The sequence below is a fragment of the Glycine soja genome, chromosome 9 (genome assembly GCF_004193775.1).
Source record: "Glycine soja cultivar W05 chromosome 9, ASM419377v2, whole genome shotgun sequence".
NCBI lineage: Eukaryota > Viridiplantae > Streptophyta > Magnoliopsida > Fabales > Fabaceae > Glycine > Glycine soja.
This window is the reverse complement of record NC_041010.1, coordinates 45,026,323-45,050,358: the sequence shown is the minus strand read 5'-3', so window position 1 is coordinate 45,050,358 and position 24,036 is coordinate 45,026,323. Positions and strand designations below refer to the sequence as shown.

The following is a 24,036-nucleotide window of genomic DNA, read 5'->3' as shown; positions in this document are numbered from 1 at the left end:
CGGTGACGGACGACATTAACGACCAGATATATTTGTTGTACTTTTTACACTTTCGAAGACTAAATTTTATATTTTCATCTTTCAAGGACGCATTTGTCAACAAATTATACATTCAAAGACAAAAATGACTATTTACTCATGTTAATATGATAAGATATTATTTACGTTACAACATTCTTTAATTTCCTAAAATAATATGGAGTCTCAAGTATCTTTCGTTTTGTCATGGGTGAGAGACCACATATGTCCTCTAAGGTTCTAAATCATTGAATCAAAGACTAACTCCACTTACAATACAAGACTGTCATTAACTTAAATTTTTTTTACACAAGATTGATTGTGCTATAATATATCTATCTACCTCTTTTTTTCACCAACAACAATTGACAAGTGACAAGTGGTAACAATTTATGTCTCTAAATTACATGATTTAAGTTTGAATTTTGATTGATCATGTGTAATAAATCATATTAAAAAAAATCATTTTATGTGAGTTTATTGTCTCCAACAAAAATTTGTCACTTTTAACATAAATTTGTATCAATACCATGATGAGCAAAAAAACTCTACCTCTTCGATCTAGTGAAATTATTGGGACTCAAGATACAAGATTACAAGCTGATATATGCATTTTTGTGCATTATATAATATACCAAATTAAAGTAACCAACCCATTTAGTAGTAGTTTTTTTATAAAAAAAAATATTATTCAATAAAAAACGGCAGTGGTGCAAATTATGCTTAAAAACAAAATGCGAAAATGATAAACCTTTCAAGTCTAGAAAAGTACCAACTGGGATCAGATCCTTTTATTCGAATCAAATTTAAAGCTTTTATGCAGCATTGAAGATCTACCGGTAAACTATCAAGCAGATACGGTTTTTTTTTTTTAACTTTCCAGTAGCTTAAAGAAAGTATATCTGCAGCAAAATAGAAATACCAATATGGTGAAGTACATATTTTGCTCGGTATGTGCTGCAGAGAGAGTAACTATAGCTCACATTGACTCACCAATCAACATAGATCATGTAACCAACAAGCAGGCTCATAATTTTTTTTAAAAATGGAGAAATTATGATTCAGCCACACCCCATACCATTTGATCCTTAAAATATGCTTTGAACAGCACATGGGTTGTAGCCCAGATGAGGTCAGAAAGATTCCCAACCAATGTTCACAAGACTCAGATGCAACTCCAACAAAGCCTACTACAGCCATACTCCTCATCCTCATAAATTTACCAACAATAATAATTAATATCCACGCTTTATAAACATTATAGCATTGCTAGTATTAGTATTATACAAGAAATCTTACAAATGCAGCAACAACTTAACAAAGACCAAGTCTCGTAGTGTTAATGCATGGGACTAGTCAGAGCAGTGAACCACAACTTACAAATAGGCAGAAGTAGGTTTGTGGCAAAGGCTTAATTGCCCTACTCCAACCCAACCACCACCCACCTTAATATGATACATACGGTTGGGTACACCAATATGCATTAATATCATCACATCCATCTTCACTCCCAACAATTAAGACCCATCAACACAGGAGCTTTTCACCAAAATTAGCACTCCTCAGTGCCCTCTATCTAAAGGTGAGTGAAAAGCTAACCCATCTGCCCCCTATTGTCTCCCTCTAAGGGTGCCCCGTTTATCAATTCTGGGACCACCCTAATTGATAGGCATCACACAGATCCTTCTTCATATGTTTTATGGTCCATAAGCCACCTTTTTTACTTTGCCTACAAGTTTGGCTGTAAAATTTCATCTGTTGCATCCAACTAGAGTAGTAAAGATACAAATTCATACACCAGGAATAAGCTTTTATGAGTACTACCAAGATAAGAGGTTTTAGTTTAGGAATTAATGATACACTGAGAAGAATAAACTTTTATGACTACTACCAGCATAGGAGGTTTTAATTTAAAAATTACCAAGTCTAAGAATGTAAAAGTTTTTTATATTGTCATCTAATCACACACCGTCCTGTATAGTAAGTTAAGTTTGTTGACTTTAATAATATCTACCTCAAAAATCATACTAATATTTTACTGACACTGTAAGCTTGTTAAACTCTTAATTTAATGAGGTAACAAATAAATTTAATCTGAGCCAGAGATACCATACCATGAAAGCTACTTTATGCTCCAAAAGAAAACAAATGCTTGGGGGTAGTGAAGGTAATTGCAGGATGAAGAAAGGTGCAGTAGTAGATACGAGAAATCAGCATTATAATATTCAATAAAAAAAATCCCTCAATAGTGCAATCTGCATTAGAACATTTTATCGTTAAAATAAACAAATGAAATAATTAAATAAGGAAACCACAGGTCGCCTTAACAAAATGAGAATAAGTTGTAAAGTTGAATCATGGTCCAGGCCAAACGACAGCCTCACTGAGCACTTGCATTACTATAATCATTCAAAAAAGTGAAAAATTATCATGAACCCCAGTATCTCCACGTAAAGGGACAACGTTTTCTTGATTCCCCATGTACTACATATAATTATATCATATATTGCTATCCTGACAAATCAGACAATGTGCTATATCTTCAGGCACCCCTAACAAATCCCAGTAAGCACTGCAGAAAGCAAAAAATAATTCCAGGAAATAACAATCCCCAAACAATAATAATAATTAATAGTAATAAAAAAACTAACCAAGAACAGATATTCTTAACTTCACTTCCCATTCACACTCGCAACATAATTAACTAAAGATAACCCTCAATTTTTTTCCAATTATTATTATAAGACTATAATAGGGGGAGGGGACTAAAGATGGCATCCAAAGCAATTACAGGTCTTTGGTGTGAATGAGCAAAAGCCAAAAGGTCTATGAGGAATGTTGCAATTGATGGCATAGCAACAAGGAGAGGGCAAGCACATCCCTTTTGCTCCACCACAGCAGGTGCACAAGGCACATATCTGGAAGCTTCCAAGTTTCCTTCTGCTCTCATTCATCACCATCATCATCTCCATCTTCCCAGCCTCCACCAAGGGCACCATTGGAAATGACCCATTTGCCTCCTAATCATAAAAAATAAAAATAAAAAAATCTTTTTCAGTTTACAGCACTGCCCAAGAGAAAATTCACAGGAAACATCACAAAGGGTAACAGAAAAAGTAGCTAGGTCGAAGAATGAAATTGAAAAATGAAAACTTTTTGTGTGTGTGTGACTGAGAAAGAGAGACGGGGGACTCACATGGACCAAGCTTGCCTCATTTGCTAAAATGGACACAAAAATGAGAGAGATTATGAGGCCATGAGCAGGCATCATGGTTGGTTGGTTTGTTGGTCACTGACAAGTGCTTCTTACTCTTAGGTTTGTGAATGGAAAGGGGATGGTGATAATCTTGTATTGTGTGGACAAGCTTCAAATTGGTGTATCATAAATGTGTATTTGGTGCCTACTTATATATAAAAATAATGTAAGAGCTTCGGCTTGGTTTGATAACTAAACTGAATAGCTGGTTTTGCAGATTTCACAAGGAAAGAGTGAAAACAAAAAAGACTAGGGAAAATGAAATTATATGAGTTGGGAGTTGGAAGACAGTGCTAAGAAAGAAAGGCAAGGAAAAGAACAAGGGTTTCCTTTGAAAACAGAGGCCACAGCACAGAGAGTGACCCTTTTGGTTTCAAGAGGTAGTAAAGAGAACACAACAAAAACACAGAGAGAGAGAGAGAGAAAGAGACAGTGAGATTTATTTAATCGAGAATATCAAACACTCACACACACTCTCTTGAGACTCTCAGTCTCACTCAAGTAAAGTGTAAACACCCTTTCTTTTCTTCAACCCATTTGTGTGAATGTCTGTAAACCTAATAAAGGCAGGAATTTTATTAAAAAAAAAGTAGTGAGCAGTAAAATAAGAGAGATCTTAGTCTGAGTGGTACTCAAACTCTTATTTTTTTTATAAAAAAAAATTGGGTTCAAACTTTATAGATAAAAAAACCATGATGGAAAGGAAATAATATTATTAGAGATAATCAATCAGATTTTTTAGCGACAATTAATTATAAAAATCGATAAATAATTGGTACCAATAACATTCATAATATTTAAAAAAAAAAAAGACATTGGTGCTGTAATAAAGAAATAGAACAAAAGAAATTAGCGTGGACTGTGGACCTCATTATATTTATTGGGTTTGTGTGAACAGAAGCACAATATATCTGCATCAGGCATATGGGTCTTCACAAATTCTCTCATAAATGGATTGAGAGGATGCAATTTGGCACTCACGTAGAGGGTTACATTGGAAATCACGGTTTGTATACGATGGTCGGGTGGTCCTTTGCTAATAGTAATAGGTACTATTAGACATAAATGTGTACTACTACTAGTATTTTACGGCATCTATTTCTTTTAACTGTAATTTTTAAAAGAAAAAGTATGTCTATCTATTTACTATTTTGAAATTTTAAAATTATTATTATTTTAAGTATACCACTGTATAAAAGAGGAATTTTTTTTGACAGATCTCATGTCTACTAAAGACGTAAATAATTTATTAATGTTTGTGTTCGATTTAAAATATAAAAATAAAAGATAATTTTTTTAGTTATAATAAAGAGTAAGAAGTGGGGGATTCATATAATTTCGTCTCTATTCCTTTTTTTTTCTTAACAAATATGTTCATTTCAACTGAACAAAACCAAACATATTTGTCATTTACATGTCTCAACCAAAACAAGGTTATTTGTCACCTAGAAGTTGATAACTCCAATAACATTATGGAAGGAGAAAAATGGTTTTCATTCTTTTTATTTATTGACAAATATTTATTGTTAGTTTATTAATTTTTATTAGTAGAAGTATTAGAACCTAGGATCTCTCAATCATGTCCTTTCTTTATCACCACACCAATATTATATCTCCAAAAATGTTTTTCATTCTAACTTTAAGAAAATTGTCTTTCCCATTTTTATTTCACAAACTATTATCATATCAAGTGTATGGACACCTTGCATGTTTATAGAACCAGTAGTTGACAACAATGTCATTTAGCATCGACTTTTGGCTGAAGTTAAGGACGGATATGCATATAAGATTGTGCGGACAATTGTCTCCACAAGATAAATTTTTATACTTGAATATATTTAATAATTCTTATTTTTGTCCCATAAAAAAATCAGTGTCGTCCCAATAAGATAATTTATTTTAAAATGGATTGATATAAAAAGTTATAAAAGATAAAAGAAAAAATAATTTGTACTAATTTTGCCGTTTATATTCTTATTTTTTTATAGTATTGACAATTAAAAATCATACAACATTTTAAAAATAAAAAATGCTTAGAGATCAATTGTACCAGGTAGAAGCTTAAGTTTTTTGTTTTACATAATATGTATTTTGTAAAAATTATAATATTTTTTATAAATATATTATAAAAAATATCCCCACCAAGAAAAAATCTTAAATCCGTCACTGGCTGAAATTAACTAACAAAAACTAGTTGATAAAGAATCAAGAATATAATTTACCAATTTTTTTTTATCTTCATCAAACTGGTTGATGATGTGCTAAGTTATGTGATTCTCAATGTGATTATCACATCATTAATTAATACTACTATTTGACAACGGTAGGAACTAGAATGAAAAAAAATATATAATTACTACAAATGGTAATAGTTTTGCTCAAAAAAATAATGAAAACATAATTAATCCGCATGAAAAACAATCCTTATTTGGACTCGCTAACTATTTGTGCTTTCACATGAATTTGAATTTTCAACATTTCATAAACCTCTCAACTATTTCGGTTTGAAATTTGGTTATTTTATAGTAATTAGTAAACGCATTATGTGTGCTTTTGCATAATTTTATTAGAAATGATAAATATACAGACAAAAAACATCATAAAATACTCACAATACATTAAGGAAAAGTTGAGAACTTTTTGACTTAGCGTAAAGTATTATTAATGAATAAAATTTTCTCGAACACTCTTTAAAGGAAAGCTTTTGTTTGCGCGTTGTGTACCTAATTTTATACTCGTGGTTCCAGTAGAGATATCCATCACTGATATGTGTACTTTCATTTATTTTTTCTCCTTTCAAGTATAATAGTAGTGTTTGATTAAGATGAGGGGGTTCCACTTCCACATGTCACCAAATATAGAAAAAGGAGAAAGATTAGCAGATTTATTCCTTAGGACATACACAGCTTTAAATTCTTACACGCACTAAATTAGAGGCAAAAACACAGAACGGTTTAAAGAGAGTGGCCAGTGAAGGCGCAGAACAGAGCTGACAACTAGGAAAAAAATACCAATAGCTAGAAAACAGTCTTATCATATTTGCTTTACAACGTTATTATGCAGCATCTGTTTAGTGTTATCCATGGTTTTAACTTTAAATTATATTTTCTGCAAAAAGAATATTTTCCCACAAAAGAAAAATCCAATCTAAACCAATTTTCCCATTAAAAAAATTATCCTTCTGAGTAGTTCAGATTTTTAGCCCAGGTGACTCGCCAACCAACTAAATAAATGCTGTGTATCCCACAGAAATCTTGCGTATTTCTGCGGGTTATTAACCAATGAAAGCTTCAAAAGTTGCAACACATGCAAATTGACTCATAGCCTGTTTGGTTCCACATCCACAGGTACTCATATCTGTGACATGCAAAATCTGAAGCTGCTAGTGTTAGATTTTAGGTCAACTATAAAATGGACGTGGTTTTGAACGAAATTGAAGCTAATCCAAACATGGTATCACTCACCAAGAAATATTAGGACGTAAACTGGGAATCAATTATTGTGTGTTTGGAAGAATCAATTATTGTGTGTTTGGAAACTCATCCATAAGCCAAAAATCACGTCCATGCCACCCAAAAATATGAAAGCTATAACCATTAATTCCTTACTCGAAAAAGCACATCAGGAATGTGGAACAAAACACACTAATAATAAAAACAAAAACAGGTCAATCAAACAAGTTCTTTTATTTTTACTCCCTCCATTCCTATTTATAAGATTTAAGTTTAAAATAATATTTATTATTTTTTTATAAGATTCAATCTATAATATTTTTTACATTAATTATTTTTAGACTTTGAAAAATTCCTCATTAAAAAAAGAGAATTTATTAAACTATTAGAAGATAAAGAAACATTGATGACATTGATAGTTTTTGAAAAAAATTATAAATTTAAGACAAATTTATTATTTTAAATTAAATTAATAACTTTTCTTAATCTTGATGGATTAAATAATTGGCCAAGTCTTATATATCGGAATGGAGGGAGTATGATTTTTGGAAAACTGGAGTTTCTAAAAATAGTAAGAACATTTCCTTATTCTTTTCTGATTCAGAAAAGTAACAGTCCAGCACAGTAAAACTCGCTTCTCAAGATTTGGGTGGTAGCACAGGACTGCAAAAAAAATTATTAGTGCAAATCGTGACAATGATCACTACACCATTTCTTTGTATCATGAAATAAAAGAAAGAATCGACGTAGTACCTGTGTAAGCATATGGATAACACATACAAGAATCAGCGAGCAAGACATCAAATACATCTATGTTCAGTTCAGCCACTGAATTGATGCTTCTGATAAATCCTCCAGAGAAGAGTTAAACTCCCGACCATGATTTAGTTGCATGTAACCTTTGTTAATAGAACTCCAAGCCGGAAAGGACCATCCACCCACACCATTAATTGAAGCATGTATTTAAGTAATTTGTAGCCTGAACCCTACAAAAACAGAAGTCACATTTGTGTTGAGGCTTGACATCTGCAAAACAGCATAAAATTAACGGGCTTCTGCTGCCACCAAAGTTCACGGTTTAGACAGTTTTCCTTCAACTTCTGCAAAACGAATTCTATCTAGGACAATCAATCATTGCAAAAAGAATAAATATAACATGGGAAAGCAGAATTATAGATAAAATTCTAGAACAGTTGCTTTTATTTTGACTTTGAAGAAAATATGCAAACATGCAACAATTAAGACTTCCTTCGGCTGCTGCTATATTCTGATAAGAATGTAAAAAATATTTCTATGTATGCACAGTTGACACAAAAAATGTGGAAAATAAAAGGATATTGATCATACTGTTGGTTTGCTGTTGAAAAAGATTTCTATGTATGCACAGTAGACAGCATAAAGAAAAGTCTTTGCACTGAATTTCAAACCTGCACCAAAGAAAGATTCACACAAGAGCCAAATACTGATCATTATAGATTTTCAGAAAAACACTTTTTACATATTGGGAAAACATTAAATAGATAGACTGAAGAAATGTTCACATTGGGTTTTCACCAAATGTGACAAATATTTGTAAAATTTATACAATGTGACAGCATGAAATTCAGAACAACTGAATCTGTCAACTGCATTAAATAGCAGGTTTGACAGAATCAGCTTGACATGAACTCTGTAGTCTGTACATCTTCAGCAATTGGAAAATCAATTTACAGATTACCCTTTTTCTCCCCTGAAAAAAATTTGTAAAAAGCAAATGACCCATTTCCAAGAGACATCATTATCCCTCTTCATCAATGTTATCATCACCAGAAGGAATCTGTCGAGTTTCTGATAATGAAAGCCTCCTTGGATTTGCTGAGCCTGACTCAACAAGTCCTTCTGATGATAAATTTAATGCAGAAGTTCCCGATGAAGAACCTAACATACGCCGTCCTGGGGCATCAGCTGAAGGTGATGCAGATATGTTATAGGTGAAGACTCCCATTGGGTGATCAAACTTGCAACTTGGACCAAATTTGCATATGCCGTAACGTGAATAGAACACACACAGGGGCTCTCCCTGTAGGAAAATGGGACACAACCTCTCCTCTATTAGCATGTACCAAAATCAATGTGAAGAGAACACTGTAATAAATAATTGCATATATTCTCATCTCCCTATAATCACAACAAAACAATTTTTTTTATGAATTTATTCACTTTACCCAAGAAACGAAGTCATGTATTTAGTTAAAATAATCTATTGCATTTCACACAGTTAAAAGAAGGAAATATACCAGACAAATTTTGGGGAATGATATGCTACATCAAGAAGCACAGGAAGCAACACCAATACCATCAGATATCACAATTTGATTTAGACACAAAAGGGAAGCGCACACTTCAAATAATTGATATTGATTATGTTTTTGTTGAGATTCCACATCAACTATATATATGGCCAAAGTAAAGCTTATAAAGGCCTATGCAATCCTCACCTCATAAGCTAACTTTTGAGGTTGAGTTAGATTCATCCTAAATTCAAGATGATATCAAAGTCTATCATAGATTTGATATTGGACCACCATCAATTGTCCTAAAATCTACCTAACCTCGTGACTTTCCCTGTCCAATCTACCTGACCCCACGGCTTTCCCAGTACAATATATGTCCAAAGTAGGGCTTCTAAAGGCTTTAGGTCAATTCTCACTTTATGAGCTAACTTTTGGACTTGAGTTAGGCCTAGCCAAATTCAAGAGTTTTAATTGTCTCTTCTTCTGTCTTCAATTCTACAATTGCAAACCATTAAGTTGGCTTCAGAATATTGTTACACTTAAAACTACAATTCCTCTCTGTCTCGGTTCAAACATATGTAAATGCTCTTGCATGGTTCAATGATAGGGTTTCTCATCTATTGTGATTTAAACAATTTATAGGATGTCATGCATAGGACTAGGACATATTACTTCCTAATATTTAAAAATAAAAACACTCCATCACCAACATAGAGTGATTTAGATTCTTTCATTTCATGAAAATGTTAATTGCAAACTGATAGAAACCTGACAGAAACTTATACCATATATCCTGCACTGCCTCCACTCTTTTCCCTCTCTCTAACATGAGATCCATGTCCCATAGGATATTAGTTACTCCCCTTGCCAAGACACTCTAACTTGGGGAGCATATCCCTCCCTTCTCATGTAAGATCTTACAAACAAACTTTCTTAGGTGGGGATCTATCACACGCCATAATAAAAGTATTTATTTAAAACCATTTTATGATTGCCAGGAAGTTATACTTCTCTTGACTGGAACTCGTTATTCCTATGCTGATAACTTTTGAAACATGTTAGTACCCTAACTTTTAAAACAAGCTATAAAATATGTTTTCAAAGAACAGAAAAAGTTATTATCAAGACAGAACACCAAAAGGTATAACCACCGTCTTCCTTAAATGGTGTAACTTATACAACACTCTTCTGGCTTACAAATTACACTGTTGCTCATTTTAGCTCCTACATTGAGTTAGTCATTTCAGAAGAGAGATAGATACAGCACCCCTAAGTCAGAGGACCCAAATTTCAAGTGCGGGCTACTAAAATTTCTGCATATAGTCCCACAAGTGTGTCATGTCTAATTGTGTATCTCTCGGGAGCTAAAATTAGAGGATTCTAATTCAAATAATAGACCAATGTAAATACTAAAGAATAATATAGTAACAAATTAAAAAATCTACAAGCAAATTTAAGAAGACTAGTTCTTTTTTGAGGCCTTACTAAATGCAAAACCTATGAGAACTATAATGAAGTGTAAATTCAGGTAAAAAAAAATCTCTCTTAATGAAAAATAAACTTCATATTTGGAACTCAAGAGCAAAAATTCAACTCACAGGACGTAAAGGAAGACCTATAGGACTCAAAACACAGTCAGGAGCAGGAATCATCCTTTCACGTGGATGATGGAAACGACAGACTGCACCAAACTTGCAATCTCCAGTCTTCATGTAGAATTGACATTCAGGTTGATCAGGTCTCTCAGGAAATATGTTCTCCCTCTGCAACGCATAGAACCCTACAGGAACAGAGCCAGAACGAAATTGAGAATATGCCCCCTGGGATCCTGAATTTGCTGGTTCACTTTGCCGAGAAGTTCCATAGCTTTGGCCATTTCCCATTGTTTGCTGAGGACTGTCTGATCCCATTTGACCCTGGAAAAATTATTGTTTCATTAGGATGTTGATACATATTAGCAACAGCAAGATCTGTAAAAAAGCTCAGTATATATCTGTCATGTGGCATTATATTAATAATCTTTCACCATAAAATCAGATAGATGAAACCAATGTATTATGTGAAAAATAAGTGCAATAAAATTTCTCCCCAACAAGTTACAAGCTCAATTTTCCATAAGAAAAATACCTTGATAGACAAGAACATAGTAGGGGAATACATCCTAATAGCCCAATAAAATTAAAAATCCAGAGCCAAACAGCCATTCACAAAGGCAGATTAAAATCTGAAGGAAATATAAATGATGGTGTCATGAACCAACTCACTCAAAGGTTTAAGTTGTTAGGTGAAAGCACTGGAATGGTTTTATATCTAACTGGAATAACTCTAAACTACAAGATGCTGGAGGCTTTGATACCATGCCATCATGAACAAAGTATCCCAAAAGCTTAGCCATTAGATTAAAGCACATGAATAGTTTTATAGCAAATGGAAAACACATTTTAATCTGTCACAAGCATAGAATATCACATCTTTCTATTTCTTCTGTATGACCTCTCTATGAAAGAATGGATGAGCTTACACTGTATGCACTCCACCCAGGCACTGAAACCATTCCCTGAGGTAGAATTAAAGGTGCATAACTTGAAGGGCCTTGCCAACGTGGGCTAGGAATATACGATGAACTAGACCAATTTGTGATTCCTGTCGCGTATGACTGCTGACCTGGTGTAGTTGGAGAATGGACAGTAGGATAAACAGGAGAACTTCTCATGGAAAGCACCATATTGTTTGGTTGAGGATGGTGAAATTTGCAAGTGTTCCCAAATTTACATTGTCCAGTTCTTAAATAATAAGCACATTCAGGCTCATTCTGTATCAAAAAGAAACAGAAAAAAATATTGAATTAGATTATTAATATCAGCAATCAAACAAAACAATCAGGTGTCAGATATTAAATAGAAAAATTATCTGTTCAGGGTCATTCTGTATCAACAAGAAACAAAGAAAACGTAGAATTAGACTATGAATATCAACAGTCCAGCAAAACTTTCCAGTGTCATATAAAATTTCTGTATGCAAGGCTACCTCAAAAATGTTGACGTTGTATACAGAACAGCAAGAAGCATCATCTGAATTAAAGCTTTCAATTCTAAAACTGTGTCAGGCAAACTAATTATGCTATAAACCAAACAAGCAATCAAACTAGATGGCCACAAATTGACAAAAAAACTACTGCCTCAGCTGTATTTAGCTATAAACAAGAGGTAAATATTCAATACTAACTGGGCGGAGAGGATAGCCTAAAATATTCATGGCAACTCTTCCAGCAATCCCAGCCTTGTCTCTAGGATGATGAAACCTGCATGTGGCTCCAAATTTGCAAGTTCCTGTCTTCAAATAGTACTGGAAAGCACAAAAAAGGGAATCAGTATTTGTAATATGGTGAATGTTTAAATGCACAAATACATATATGATATATATACTATATCAAGACCAAAATTAGAGCTTAACAGTAAAAGGTTAGTATTAACATTGATAATACACATAAAGATCATAATTTATAAAATCAAATAAGAAAATAATATCAAAAAAACCATTTATAGTTTGATATGAAGTCATTTTCCTAACTTTTTTGCTTCCTAACTCATGGAGATGTCAATGATCAAGATTTGCTAAAAGCAGATAAAGGTTGCATATCAAATAACTATATAGGATAATACTTCTTAAGACAAACAAAAATAATTGGAAAAAAAAGTGTGCTTCAAGTAGTAAAATGTTTAATTGATTTTCAGACAGATGAATGCTAAACTGAACTAATGTTAGATAAACATAAACCAGCTACCTCAAATTTTAGGCAAACACATTCTTATACAGAAACAAAATTCAAATACTGTTAACTTTCAACCCAAAATATACCACTTTTCAAATAAATCTAGATAATAATTCCAGAGACAACAGGTAAAGAAAATGGATGGCATGCAACTCTCATTGACGGCTTAATCTCTTTCCTCCCACCTCCATCCCCAGAGTGTTTAAATTACCAATTCTACAGATTTTTCAAAAGAAATATGCTCTCAATATTTTGGAAGAAACTGAAGTGCTATTGCTCCTATGAATCTAAATGTTGAACTTTGATGATGAATAGCAGACTCATGTTGATATTATAGATTAGTGGCAAAACTACTCTCACATCATGACTGGGCCTGATATTTCCTTTGTCGGGAATCAAATCCTTAACTCTCCATGTGATAGTCATTGGACTACAGTAATTCAAATCTAGATATATATATATCAAGAGTTCTCCAAGAAAGGGATTGATTTATGAAAATAAAGACATAAATAGACATTGCTAGGTATGAAGAATATGCAGATCCAAGCTCTCCTAGTCATAGAAAATCAACTTCTGGACATTGTATCCTTATTATGGCTAACCTCACCTTATGGAAAGCAAGAAGCAAATTGCAGTTGCGAGAACAAGTACAAAAGTATAGCATTGCAGTATGGGTGTATGGCTCTTGCAACTTGTGAACTTATATATGATTAAACAATAATTTCAAGTCTTGAGATTTTGCAAGACAAATCCTATAAAATGTATTGGCTATAATCACGTTGCATTTTACATTGCCTACAATCCAGTCTTTGGGCAAACCAAACACACCAGGGTTGATTGCCATACGAGAGAAGATTCTTTCTAGGGATATCACTACTTCATATGTATACTCTAGTGATCACGTAGCAAATATGTTCACCAAGGATCCAAATCACCTGTCCCGTATAGATCATATCCTCATCTCTTGGCCTTACAATTTAGGATCTATCTGGTATTAAGGATTTGAATTGTAATCAGATTTAAGTATAAATACATAGTGCTGAGAGGAATTCTCTCAGGTAATTCCACACATCCTAAATAGTTCAAGTGCTACAATTTTGAAAATTATAAAATTCCACCTTAACAAAAAGAAAATTCACAGAGCATGCACATAAACAAGCAATGTGCACCTTATGCATTCATTGATAAACAAGTACATGCCTGGCATTCTGGCTGTCCTATCCTTTCTGGGAATTCACCTTTCATCCGTGCAGCGGCAATAGCCTGATAGTTTTCAAAGAAAAAACTATCAGGTAACTATATGAAAAGTACCAACAATACAGCAAGATAGTTACTTTTGACCATATACATCACAGTAACAAGATTATTTTTTGAAAAATAGGTAAAAACAGCTAAAAGAAATTAACTCGGGAAAAGAGCATGGATGTGTAAAGAAAAACAATAGCTATACACAAATGCAAGTTATATCCTCCCAAGTGTGTGTGTGTGTGAGCGTCTTTGTTGTCTGCTAATTCACTGACATAATCAAATTGAGTAAGTGGAAAATGCAAGCATTTTTTAATATAGGAATAAACTAAGCAAAGAACATTTGCTGAAAGAGGAATATAAAGAGACTACAGGAAATGGTTTCAATTGTCTATTGATTGCATCGCCTTGGGATATTCTACATAGAAAATAGGAGTGTTTGGAATAAATTAATATAAAAAACAAGAATTACGTATCAACAATATCTAATACATATAAAACAAAATTATAATTACAAATTGTCCAAAAGCAATGCAAGGATCATACCAGCTTCCTGTTAGGAGGATGATTAAATCGACATGTTGCTCCAAATCTACAAAGACCAGTCCTAATGTAGTATGAACAATCTGGTTCTCCGGGATGCTCAGGATAAGGTCCTGATTCCATTGTTTCACTTGACCTCAAGTTAATTTGCCACATTTCATCTGAAACAACATCATATGAAAAAGTCCATCTCTCAAAAAGAGACATCATTTTAATTTAGACTTCTATTTCTCACTTTATTTATCTCAGTGTACTACAAACTTGGCTTTGACTTATGAATATGTATGAAACTGTTTGGTATTTTGTCCAAACCACATCAAAAATCCGTTTGTTATGAGCCCAAGACTTTTCCAAATTTGCCATGGTCTCTAAACTTCAGGTTCTTTCAAAAATAAAAATTAAAAACAAAAAAGCTGGCGATAAAGGTTTAAATTGTAAAATACTCATAAAAAAAAGTTTACAAAAATTCCATAAATTGCACCTAGTTTAACTTTAATGATTATTAAAGTGTTCACTTCAGTAATAGTAACAATTTATCCCGAAAGTACTCCACAGTATCTAAACCTAAAATTGCAAAACGAAATCAGGAAAGTTTATATTCATTACCAATTTAAATTTAAGAGAACTTGAAAAAAAAAAAACAGCTTTGATTGCGGTTTTTTTGTCCAGTTAAAAAAGCAGAACAACAAAAATTGCATGAACAAACATGAACACAGAACATTCCCAAAGCGGTTAAGAAAACATCATCAACACACAAACAAGCACAGTGGAATCCAATTAAAAAAAAATTGCAAGTTAGTACCTTACGTAAAAAAAGAAAGTGAAACAAAACAAAGCATCTCAGATCTCAGAATCAGACCGCAGAACAACAAAATAAGCGCGACGATCATCCATCGATGATCATCGGCGATAACAACAGGATCACGAAAACACACGTGATCGGAACGAATTACCAGATTGAAAGAAAGCATATAAAAGAAGAAGAAAAAGCAAAAGACCTGGAGGGAGGTGCTCTCGGGACACGGGAATCGCGGCATCGAATTCCATAGACACATAATAATACTATCATCACTCTTCACATTCCATTAGCCTCACTCACTCATAAGCTAGGATCAACCTCCAACAACAGTTAAATAAAACCAATAATAAAATTATTTGTTTTTGCAAGGAGAAATAAATAAAGAGAGTGTGTGTAAAGGAAGAGAGAATGAGATGGTGGCGTTGTGTTCTCCACTCCACAAACGAGAACAAGGAATAAAAACCAACCAATCACACCTCACCAATCATCTCTTACTGTTACTACAACACAACAACACTTTTTCACCCGCGTTTTCAACAACACACGTTGGTTTATCTCTATTCTATTAGTCCCGCCTTTCCTTTTTCTTTTTTTTAATTCGCCAATTTTCACTTCTCTGCCTTTTTTTGCGTCAACACATGTAATAATAAATATTCTCGATTCAAACAATAAAAAGTAAAACCTTTTTTTTCCACTCCCACGTCAGCTAGTGCTTCCCTGTCACAACTCACGAAATTTTGTTTGCTAATCAAATTTTAAAATAACATTTTATTATAGTTATTATAATGCTAACAACAAATTTAGCTTTTAAAATCTAATACAATTCACTCCAACTCTCTCGCCAATACATCAATCTTAGTGGATTGGAGAAACTGGTTTAAGTTATTTACTTTTATTTCTGGAAATAATATTTATGAAAATATAATAATGAGAATGCTATTTTTGGATTTTTTTTAAGAAGTATATTTTTTAATAAAATTTGTTGATTTTTTTTATAAGAGTGACGTGTAACAAATTTTTTTTTTGACAAAAGTTGTAAAAAGAAGTTGAAAAGATAAAAATGAAATTTTACTAATATAATGTTTATTTTTATCCTATGAGAATATGGAAGGTTATTCTTTTCTTAAAGATATTTTATGTCGGGTAATAATTCTTTTAATTTTATAACAAATATGAGATCACATATTCTTTATTTTTTTAACTTACGGTTATCGTAACTAATGACATTCCTTCATTTCGTCGTTTTCATTTTATTTTTTCTTTTTTCTGCTTTAATTTTAATTTATTGGTGTTGGAAAAGTTGAAAGTATTTTATTTTTTCTTTTGGAAATAAGAAAAGAAAAGGTATGGGGTTGATATTTTATTATCATGTGGTGATTGATGATTGGTGCATAAAGAAAAAGAAAAAAAAAAAGGCGAAAGGAGTGGATAATCGAATTTGGAACCATTGGTTTAGAAAGGAAAGCAGGAAAAAAAAGTTCGTGGAAGACGGCTTGCAGTTTTAGCATGAAGTTGACACCCCCAAGAAAAAAATAGTGGATATTAATGCACAAAATTGCAAATAAAAAAATTAAGTTATGAACAACAACAAAAAATAAATACGGAATAATTATCGCTTGTTTTCATGAATCTGATTGTGTTTAACTCGAGAGCTGCATGAAAGGGCAAGTCTTTTTGTCCCAACGATTTATAACATATTTAACACCCTGGGTTGGTATATCGAGCGATAAAGGAAGGAAATAAAGAAAATCGGTTCGTTTTGTAACATCTTTAAAATTAGGTTAATAATGATTAATAATATATAAGTAAATAAATATTATTTGTAACATCTATATGTTTATTCAATGTTTTGTGTAATATAGGAATAGTGAATCATTGTTTAACATGTTTTGAGAGAGAGACCATAGAGTGCACTAAGGGTTTTTACTTCTTTTTTTCCCTAATACATGTCATTTGCATTCATTGCAATATCTCAAATTTAACGGGTTGATGTAGTAGCGAGAGATATCATTAAGAACAATATATTTTACAAAGAAATCTATATTTAATTTTTATTGTGTGTAAAAAAATTTTGAACCAACAACACCTACAAACTGCGAACAAGATTAGTCTTTAAATCAATGGATTGAAGATATCCTTATAGCGAGATGGACATATAAATAAAATTATATACATTGTAATGAGAGGGATTGTAAATGTGTCAAAATGTATCATTCAAGATTAATTAAATGAATTCATTAATACTACATATATTGTGTAATTTTATTCTCAAACTTACATGTTTATAGTTTAATTATACTTTTATTTCTAAAGTTTAACTTTTTTTGTTGTTGCAAATTTTGCCTAATTTTTTTAAAAGTAACAAACATTGACCTTCCTCCAATTGTCCTTTAAATTTATTAATTGTCCGGTAACATAATAATGTTGATCACTAACTTGACATTATGATGTTGTATGATAATATACATGACACTTTCACATAAATTAATGATATGATGGCACTAACACAATGATGTATCATTAAGAAAAAAATGTGAAACATTCTAAAAATATGGAGATAAAATGTGTAATATTGTAAAAATATAAGGACAAAATATGAGAAAAATAATAAAAAAAATGTTATTATTTAGTCTTTTAACCTATCTAAACCATCATAAAGTGTAACATTATTTTTTCCTAAACAAAATAATGTCATTTCATTGTGAACCAACAAGTCATTGTTTGAGTACAACTATGTCTTTAATGAAGGTGTCTAAGTTCAAGTTTTGTGGGTAAAAAAATGTAATCCAGAAAAGAGATCACACTAAAAGGAATCAAGTCAAGTTTTTAACAAAAATTATCAATAAAACTAATGGATATATTCTGCACCAATATCATAATAACAAAAATATATCATTATGAGTTACATACTATCATTTAACCTCTAATAAACCATAAGATATGACATACATATTATATCCTATGAGAGGAAACATCTTATATGAGAGATCATATAACCATACCGGAAGGATTAAAATTTATCATAAAAAAGTTACATAACTTTTTTAAAAACTCACACAGATCACTTAACATTAAATATTGACAGTTCATATTTGATTATATGATTCCAATTTAATTTTTCTATCCTCATATAAGATATCTTCATCTCATATTGACAGTTCATATTTAATTATATATATATATATATATATATATATATATTATTGTTTAATTACAAATCATCAAGTATGATAAGATTATTAATTTTTATAGTAAAATTCTTAAAAATTGTGTCAATTCTATTTGATTAAAAATGCAAAAACTATTTTACTGAATGCATACATAATGAACTCTAATAAATAATACTCCTATTGTCCCTAAATATAAAAATAGTTTAACTAATTCAAGAAAATTGATTGATATAATTAATAACATTAAGTTTGTTATTAATTTGTATTATTTTACCAAAATTACCCTTAAATTTATTGTGACTCCTAATATCTCTCTCTCCACTTAATTACTTTCACACCTTATCAATTAATGTGTGTTAGTCTTCTTATGAAATTCTTATAAAAGTTTGAGAAAAAAAATTCTTATCAAAGAGATAATATATTTATCTTTTAAATATATAACATTTATTGTAAATTAATAAAAGATATTTGAATAAAAAATAATTAAAGCAAAAAACAATTTTAAAAAAATCTTATAAAAACTAACAAATAAAACTGAAACAAAAGTTTTATATTTAAGGATAGAGTGAAAAGAAGAAATTAAATACTTATTTGTTTAAAAATAATTTGATTATGACGGATTAAATGCCAAAAAAAATCTCAAAAGATGTTTGGAAAACATATTTTTCTATTTGATTATTTTTAGCCTTTAATGTGGCGTAGTACTAACAACATCACCAATTGATATAATTTAAGTAATTTATTTTGAGTTGTTTATCTTATGACAATTGGTTCCTATAATGTCATATCATAATTAAACAATTCATATATATTTTATTCCAATGATATAATTTTAAACAACTCTCGAATTATCTCCTTAAATGATTCTTAGATTGTAAGAAAATATTTTTTTGCCCACAAGCAATCATTGGTTATGTAAGCAACATAGTTATTTTAAATAACTTAATATGACAGTAGATCATCTTCAATAATAAAAAATAAACTAAACAATGATATCTAAAAATAAACAACTCATTATTTGTTTGGTACTAATTTATATGTTTTCTAACCTATTGGGTTAAAAACTAATCTTTCTTACGATGCCTGATTATTCTTGATTCGAGAAAATTTTGCACAAGATGAAGATCGAACATAAATACTCTCACTAAATGAATCGTTCTCACTCATGTAGCAAAACCTTTGTATTAAGTAAACAACTCATTAAGTAATTAGTCTTAAAAATACTCTAAAAGGAAAAAAGAGAGTTTAAGAGGGTTAATTATATACTCTTATAAATATACAATTTTTTTATCAAATTTATTAGAAGTTACAAAATAAGAGAGTCATTAAAAAAAAATAATCCCATATTCAATGATTGAAGTTATTACACTCATATTTTCTTGTATATTAGATGAAATACGGAGTTTCTATAATTTCATGCGATCTCAATTAGAATTAGTGTAATTTATTTAATATTTTGAACAATTCTTTCAAAAAATATATTTTTTTAATTTTTAATTCCACCGATTAAGCATATTTTGAAGTAGGCTTCAGCCTTTTGAGGACCTGATCGAGAGACGAAGGCAGAGGAAAGATCGCGTTATGTGGCCTCTTGTCTCCTTACTTGCAAAGCCGGAACAGAAATCGCATATAAAATGCGAAAAGAAATGAATTCAATGTTCGGAGATCTGCACAGGATCTCTCTCCGTGTCCGTTGAACTTTCTTTACGCCCTCCTCGTAACATAAAAATTCAGATCCCGCCAACTCTGAAGACCTCTATTCTCTTTCCCTCCCCTTTCCACTTTCCCGAGAAAATAAACTTTTCCGTCAATTTTCTCTCCACGGTTTCCTTCTTCCTCACAATGGCTCCGAACTTCGACAATCGAAGATTCGTTCTCGCTCTTCGCATTTTCCTTCTCCTCTCCTTATTCTTCAACCTCTCACCGACCTTCGCTCAGGTAAACTTCGCGTCCTTCGTTCTACGCGACTTTTTTCACGATTCATGCATGCATCGCGGCCTTAACGTGTTTGATTTCTATGTGCAGGATTCTCTCGTGCAGAACGCGAAGGAAGATTCCGGCGAATCTGTGGATCTCGGTCGCCGCGCCAAAGTAAGCATCCGTTGCATATTTGTTGTTTCGTTCGATTCGATTGGATTGCTGATAGAACTGAATTGAATGCATTGAAACTGGAAATGAATGTTTCATGTTTGTGTGCTTTTTTTGTGAACAGATTGCATTGAATGGTATAGAGAATGATTCGATCCTTTCTCTTGGCTTGGACTCCACCGGTCCTGGACTCTTCGACGCATTTTTCGCGAGTTTTTCGATGATCCTTGTCAGTGAGGTTAGCTTAACGAAGCTGCGCTATTCTCACATTCATTGCTAGTGTGTTAGCAAGCATTATCCATTTTGGATCTCAAGAACAATAGTTGTTTATATATTTTTCATTTTTATCCCATTGTGTAGATTCGTGAAGGCTGGTGAGAGCTAGAGAAATTTAAGAGATGAGTATTGCGAGAGTATCCTGAAATTGAAATTGATTGAACGAGTGAAGTGTGTGATATAAATAACAAAGCAAATGCGCGACTTATACGTGGCAAACTAACTTAAATAATCTTTAGCTAATGCTAACCAAGCTGACTCTATTATGACAAATAGGAGCAGTCAAGTCATTAAGAATGCTTTTTATATGATACCTCTCTTTTATGTTTGGGCTATGGCTTTTAACTGATTTTTTTTTTATGCTAGATTGGGGATGAGACGTTTATAATAGCAGCTCTCATGGCTATGCGTCACCCTAAGTCAATTGTCTTGTCTGGTGCGCTCAGTGCTCTGATTATAATGACAGTAAGTGCAACATGGGATGCATTTTTGGTTATAATATATTTGCATTGTTGTTTCTCATCATGGGTTGTATTTTTTTGTTGTTGTGACGGAATGGTTTGTGCAACTACAGAGCACTATTTCTGGGTGCTCTAACTCTTCATATTAATGTTATCAGGATACTGATAAAAAAAAATTATCAGGATTAAATTTATTGTACGTGTCAATTAGGTACTTTCTACAGGGCTTGGCAGGATTGTGCCTAATTTGATTTCTAGGAAGCATACAAATAGTGCTGCTACAGGTACAATTTCTGGGTTTGATACTTATTGCTGAGCAGATTTACATATTATAATTTGTGAATTTTGCAAAAAAGCAGGTTAAAAAGTAATTATTTTGAATTATAAGTGTTGAGTCTGCACTCTGCACCTGTTATAGAAGCTATGATAATTAGCACTGTTCAGATGTTTTAGGGATGTGATAATGTGCTTGATTGATGCTGTTTAATTCTAAATACTATTCTTTGCTTCAGTATTAGTTGATTGTGTCTATTTCATTTCATCTGTGCCTAGTCTTTGGGGTTCACTCAAATTCTTAATTAAATATTATTTATTTAGCTTCATTAGCTGTTTATTTGTGGCTGTTCCAAATGGTTGTATCTTTTACTTGTATAAAGTCTATGGGAATTCTTGTTAGCAATAGAAAGCCAGCTGTAAATGTTATTAACATTTGCGCATTAAATTTTGTTTGTGGCTATATAATTCATAATTATGTACTCTACTCAGCAAATTGTGAGCCATTTGTTTTTGGATTGTCATTTATACCTCAGTGATTTACTTATTTTCAAATTTCTGTTCATTATTTTGTGTTTATTGGTGGTTTTTACTCTAGTCTATAAGTTCAATTTTTGTGTAAGATGATGAAGCTAATCCTATCCATTTTTTGTCACTTGCAGTTCTTTATGCTTTCTTTGGGTTAAGGTTACTGTACATTGCATGGAGATCATCAGATTCAAAATCCTCACAGAAGAAAGAAATGGAAGAAGTATGTTTTTATTGACTCTTTATAGGAAAATACTGATGATGGCCTTCACTAATGTTAGAAGAGAAATGCAAGCAAGACACACAATTAATTGAAAATTGTTGGAAATCACAAAATTGTTTTGGTCCCACTCCTTATTTAATGAATTCCACTCATGATTTTGTAGTTTTTAATAAATTTTAAACAGTTAGTGTGTTGCTAGCACTCCTCATGCTAAAATATGCCAAGAGCTATTGTCTTCCTTCACATAGATGCTAGTTGCTTTGCTTCTTTATTTTTCCAATTTTAGTTTCCTGGTTTCTCCATTACACCTCCTGGTCACTTGCCATGGGGAAGGCAGCTCATTTAAACATGCTGCAGATCAGCAGCTGGCACGGATTCTATACTTTAATTGATTCAATTTTTTATATTAAAAAAATATCTTGGTCAAATTTGGTACATTCTAAGAATTTATTAATCTTGCTAACTAGGTTGAAGAAAAACTGGATGGTGGACAAGGGAAAACTTCAGTTAGGCGCTTCTTTTCAAGATTTTGTACACCAATATTTTTGGAGGCAAGGACAACTTTTGCATCATTTATTTGACTGAAAAATAACCACATTTGTGCTACATGTAATATCATCTTTTCTTTTTTATGCAGTCTTTTATTTTAACATTCCTTGCTGAGTGGGGTGACCGTAGCCAGATAGCGACAATTGCAGTAAGAAAACTGATCCCCTGTAGATCAATCAACATTTTCTGCTTTCACGATTTGGTTTTGTCTTAGTTTATTGTCGGCAGCATTAGTAGCCTTTTTCCTCCTACATTTTTTATGTCCTTTAATTTTCTTTCTGCAGCTGGCAACCCACAAAAATGCAATTGGAGTAGCAGTTGGGGCCACTATAGGACACACCATCTGTACCTCTCTGGCTGTAGTGGGAGGAAGCATGCTGGCATCTAAGATTTCCCAACGCTCAGTAGCCACTGTTGGTGGCTTGCTCTTCCTCGGATTTTCTGTATCTTCATATTTCTACCCGCCTCTATGATGAATACAAGTGCAGAGTAATCTGATTCGTAAAGGCTTGTGGCCTTTCTATCCTGCTTTTCCCCCCCCTACATAATTGTCTTTATTGTAGATTTTGTTGTACTTGTTCCCTAGGAAAGCTCGATACTAACTGGAACATGAGATTTTGAATCCCATTTTTTTTTGTAAAATATGTTACATTCTCGTCTCCTCCACACATTAGCACGTAGACAGACACTGCTATTTATCATTATTTTTGGAAGGTAAAAGTATCATCCCCTTTTCATGGTTCGTTTACGATTTGCCCATTCGTGTGTTGGTTAACTTTAAACTTCAAAAAAAATAAAAAACTGTGCTTGAGATTTAAATCGATGGACACCTAATTGTAAGGATAATGTTTTGTGGCGTGATCAGCTTTAGCTTTTTACTTTTGGCATTTGTATGTTACACCTCCCATTTTATTTGTGTCGACAAAAGTGTTCTTAATGACTTATGTCTCACCAAGTCTTAGTACCTCCCTTCTCCAACCCTAATACCTCCTTCCCCCCTTTTCATTTGTCTGCCGGCAAAGTCCCTAGCCACCACCATGTAAGTGCGATGCCAACGACGGTTTGTGTCATTTGTTGAGCCCCCATTATGGATGACTTGCCAACGACCTC

General features: G+C 32.4%; 3 protein-coding genes and 1 long non-coding RNA gene across 5 annotated transcripts; 1 reads left to right on the top strand and 3 right to left on the bottom strand.

Moving 5' to 3' along the window:
• Nucleotides 1–2,363: 2,363 nt before the first annotated feature.
• Nucleotides 2,364–3,801, bottom strand: LOC114425767. The gene is made up of 2 exons (XM_028392721.1): nt 3,215–3,801; nt 2,364–3,038 (listed from the first exon to the last, which is right to left on the bottom strand). Exons 1-2 carry the CDS (start codon nt 3,287–3,289, stop codon nt 2,784–2,786), a joined length of 330 nt encoding a protein of 109 aa, XP_028248522.1. The 5' UTR covers nt 3,290–3,801; the 3' UTR covers nt 2,364–2,783.
• A 2,463-nt stretch (nt 3,802–6,264) lies between these two features.
• On the bottom strand, nt 6,265–6,995 carry LOC114425169. Its single transcript, XR_003669200.1, has 2 exons — nt 6,739–6,995; nt 6,265–6,647 (listed from the first exon to the last, which is right to left on the bottom strand). It is a non-coding gene; the product is annotated as an uncharacterized LOC114425169 (long non-coding RNA).
• A 1,182-nt stretch (nt 6,996–8,177) lies between these two features.
• Nucleotides 8,178–15,823, bottom strand: LOC114425168 (zinc finger CCCH domain-containing protein ZFN-like). Of its 2 annotated transcripts, none has more exons than XM_028391960.1 (7): nt 15,558–15,823; nt 14,563–14,720; nt 13,972–14,067; nt 12,225–12,344; nt 11,521–11,811; nt 10,598–10,915; nt 8,178–8,785 (listed from the first exon to the last, which is right to left on the bottom strand). In XM_028391960.1, the coding sequence occupies exons 1-7, from the start codon at nt 15,604–15,606 to the stop codon at nt 8,504–8,506; spliced, it is 1,314 nt and encodes a 437-aa protein (XP_028247761.1). In that variant the 5' UTR covers nt 15,607–15,823; the 3' UTR covers nt 8,178–8,503. The 2 variants fall into 2 exon arrangements, with proteins under 2 accessions (XP_028247761.1, XP_028247762.1); XM_028391961.1 differs by having other exon boundaries at nt 13,972–14,034; nt 15,558–15,820.
• Nucleotides 15,824–20,055: 4,232 nt separating this feature from the next.
• On the top strand, nt 20,056–23,674 carry LOC114425167 (GDT1-like protein 3). Its single transcript, XM_028391959.1, has 9 exons — nt 20,056–20,466; nt 20,554–20,619; nt 20,741–20,854; nt 21,259–21,357; nt 21,565–21,637; nt 22,289–22,377; nt 22,845–22,928; nt 23,015–23,074; nt 23,211–23,674. The coding sequence occupies exons 1-9, from the start codon at nt 20,371–20,373 to the stop codon at nt 23,397–23,399; spliced, it is 870 nt and encodes a 289-aa protein (XP_028247760.1). The 5' UTR covers nt 20,056–20,370; the 3' UTR covers nt 23,400–23,674.
• The last annotated feature ends 362 nt before the right edge of the window (nt 23,675–24,036 follow it).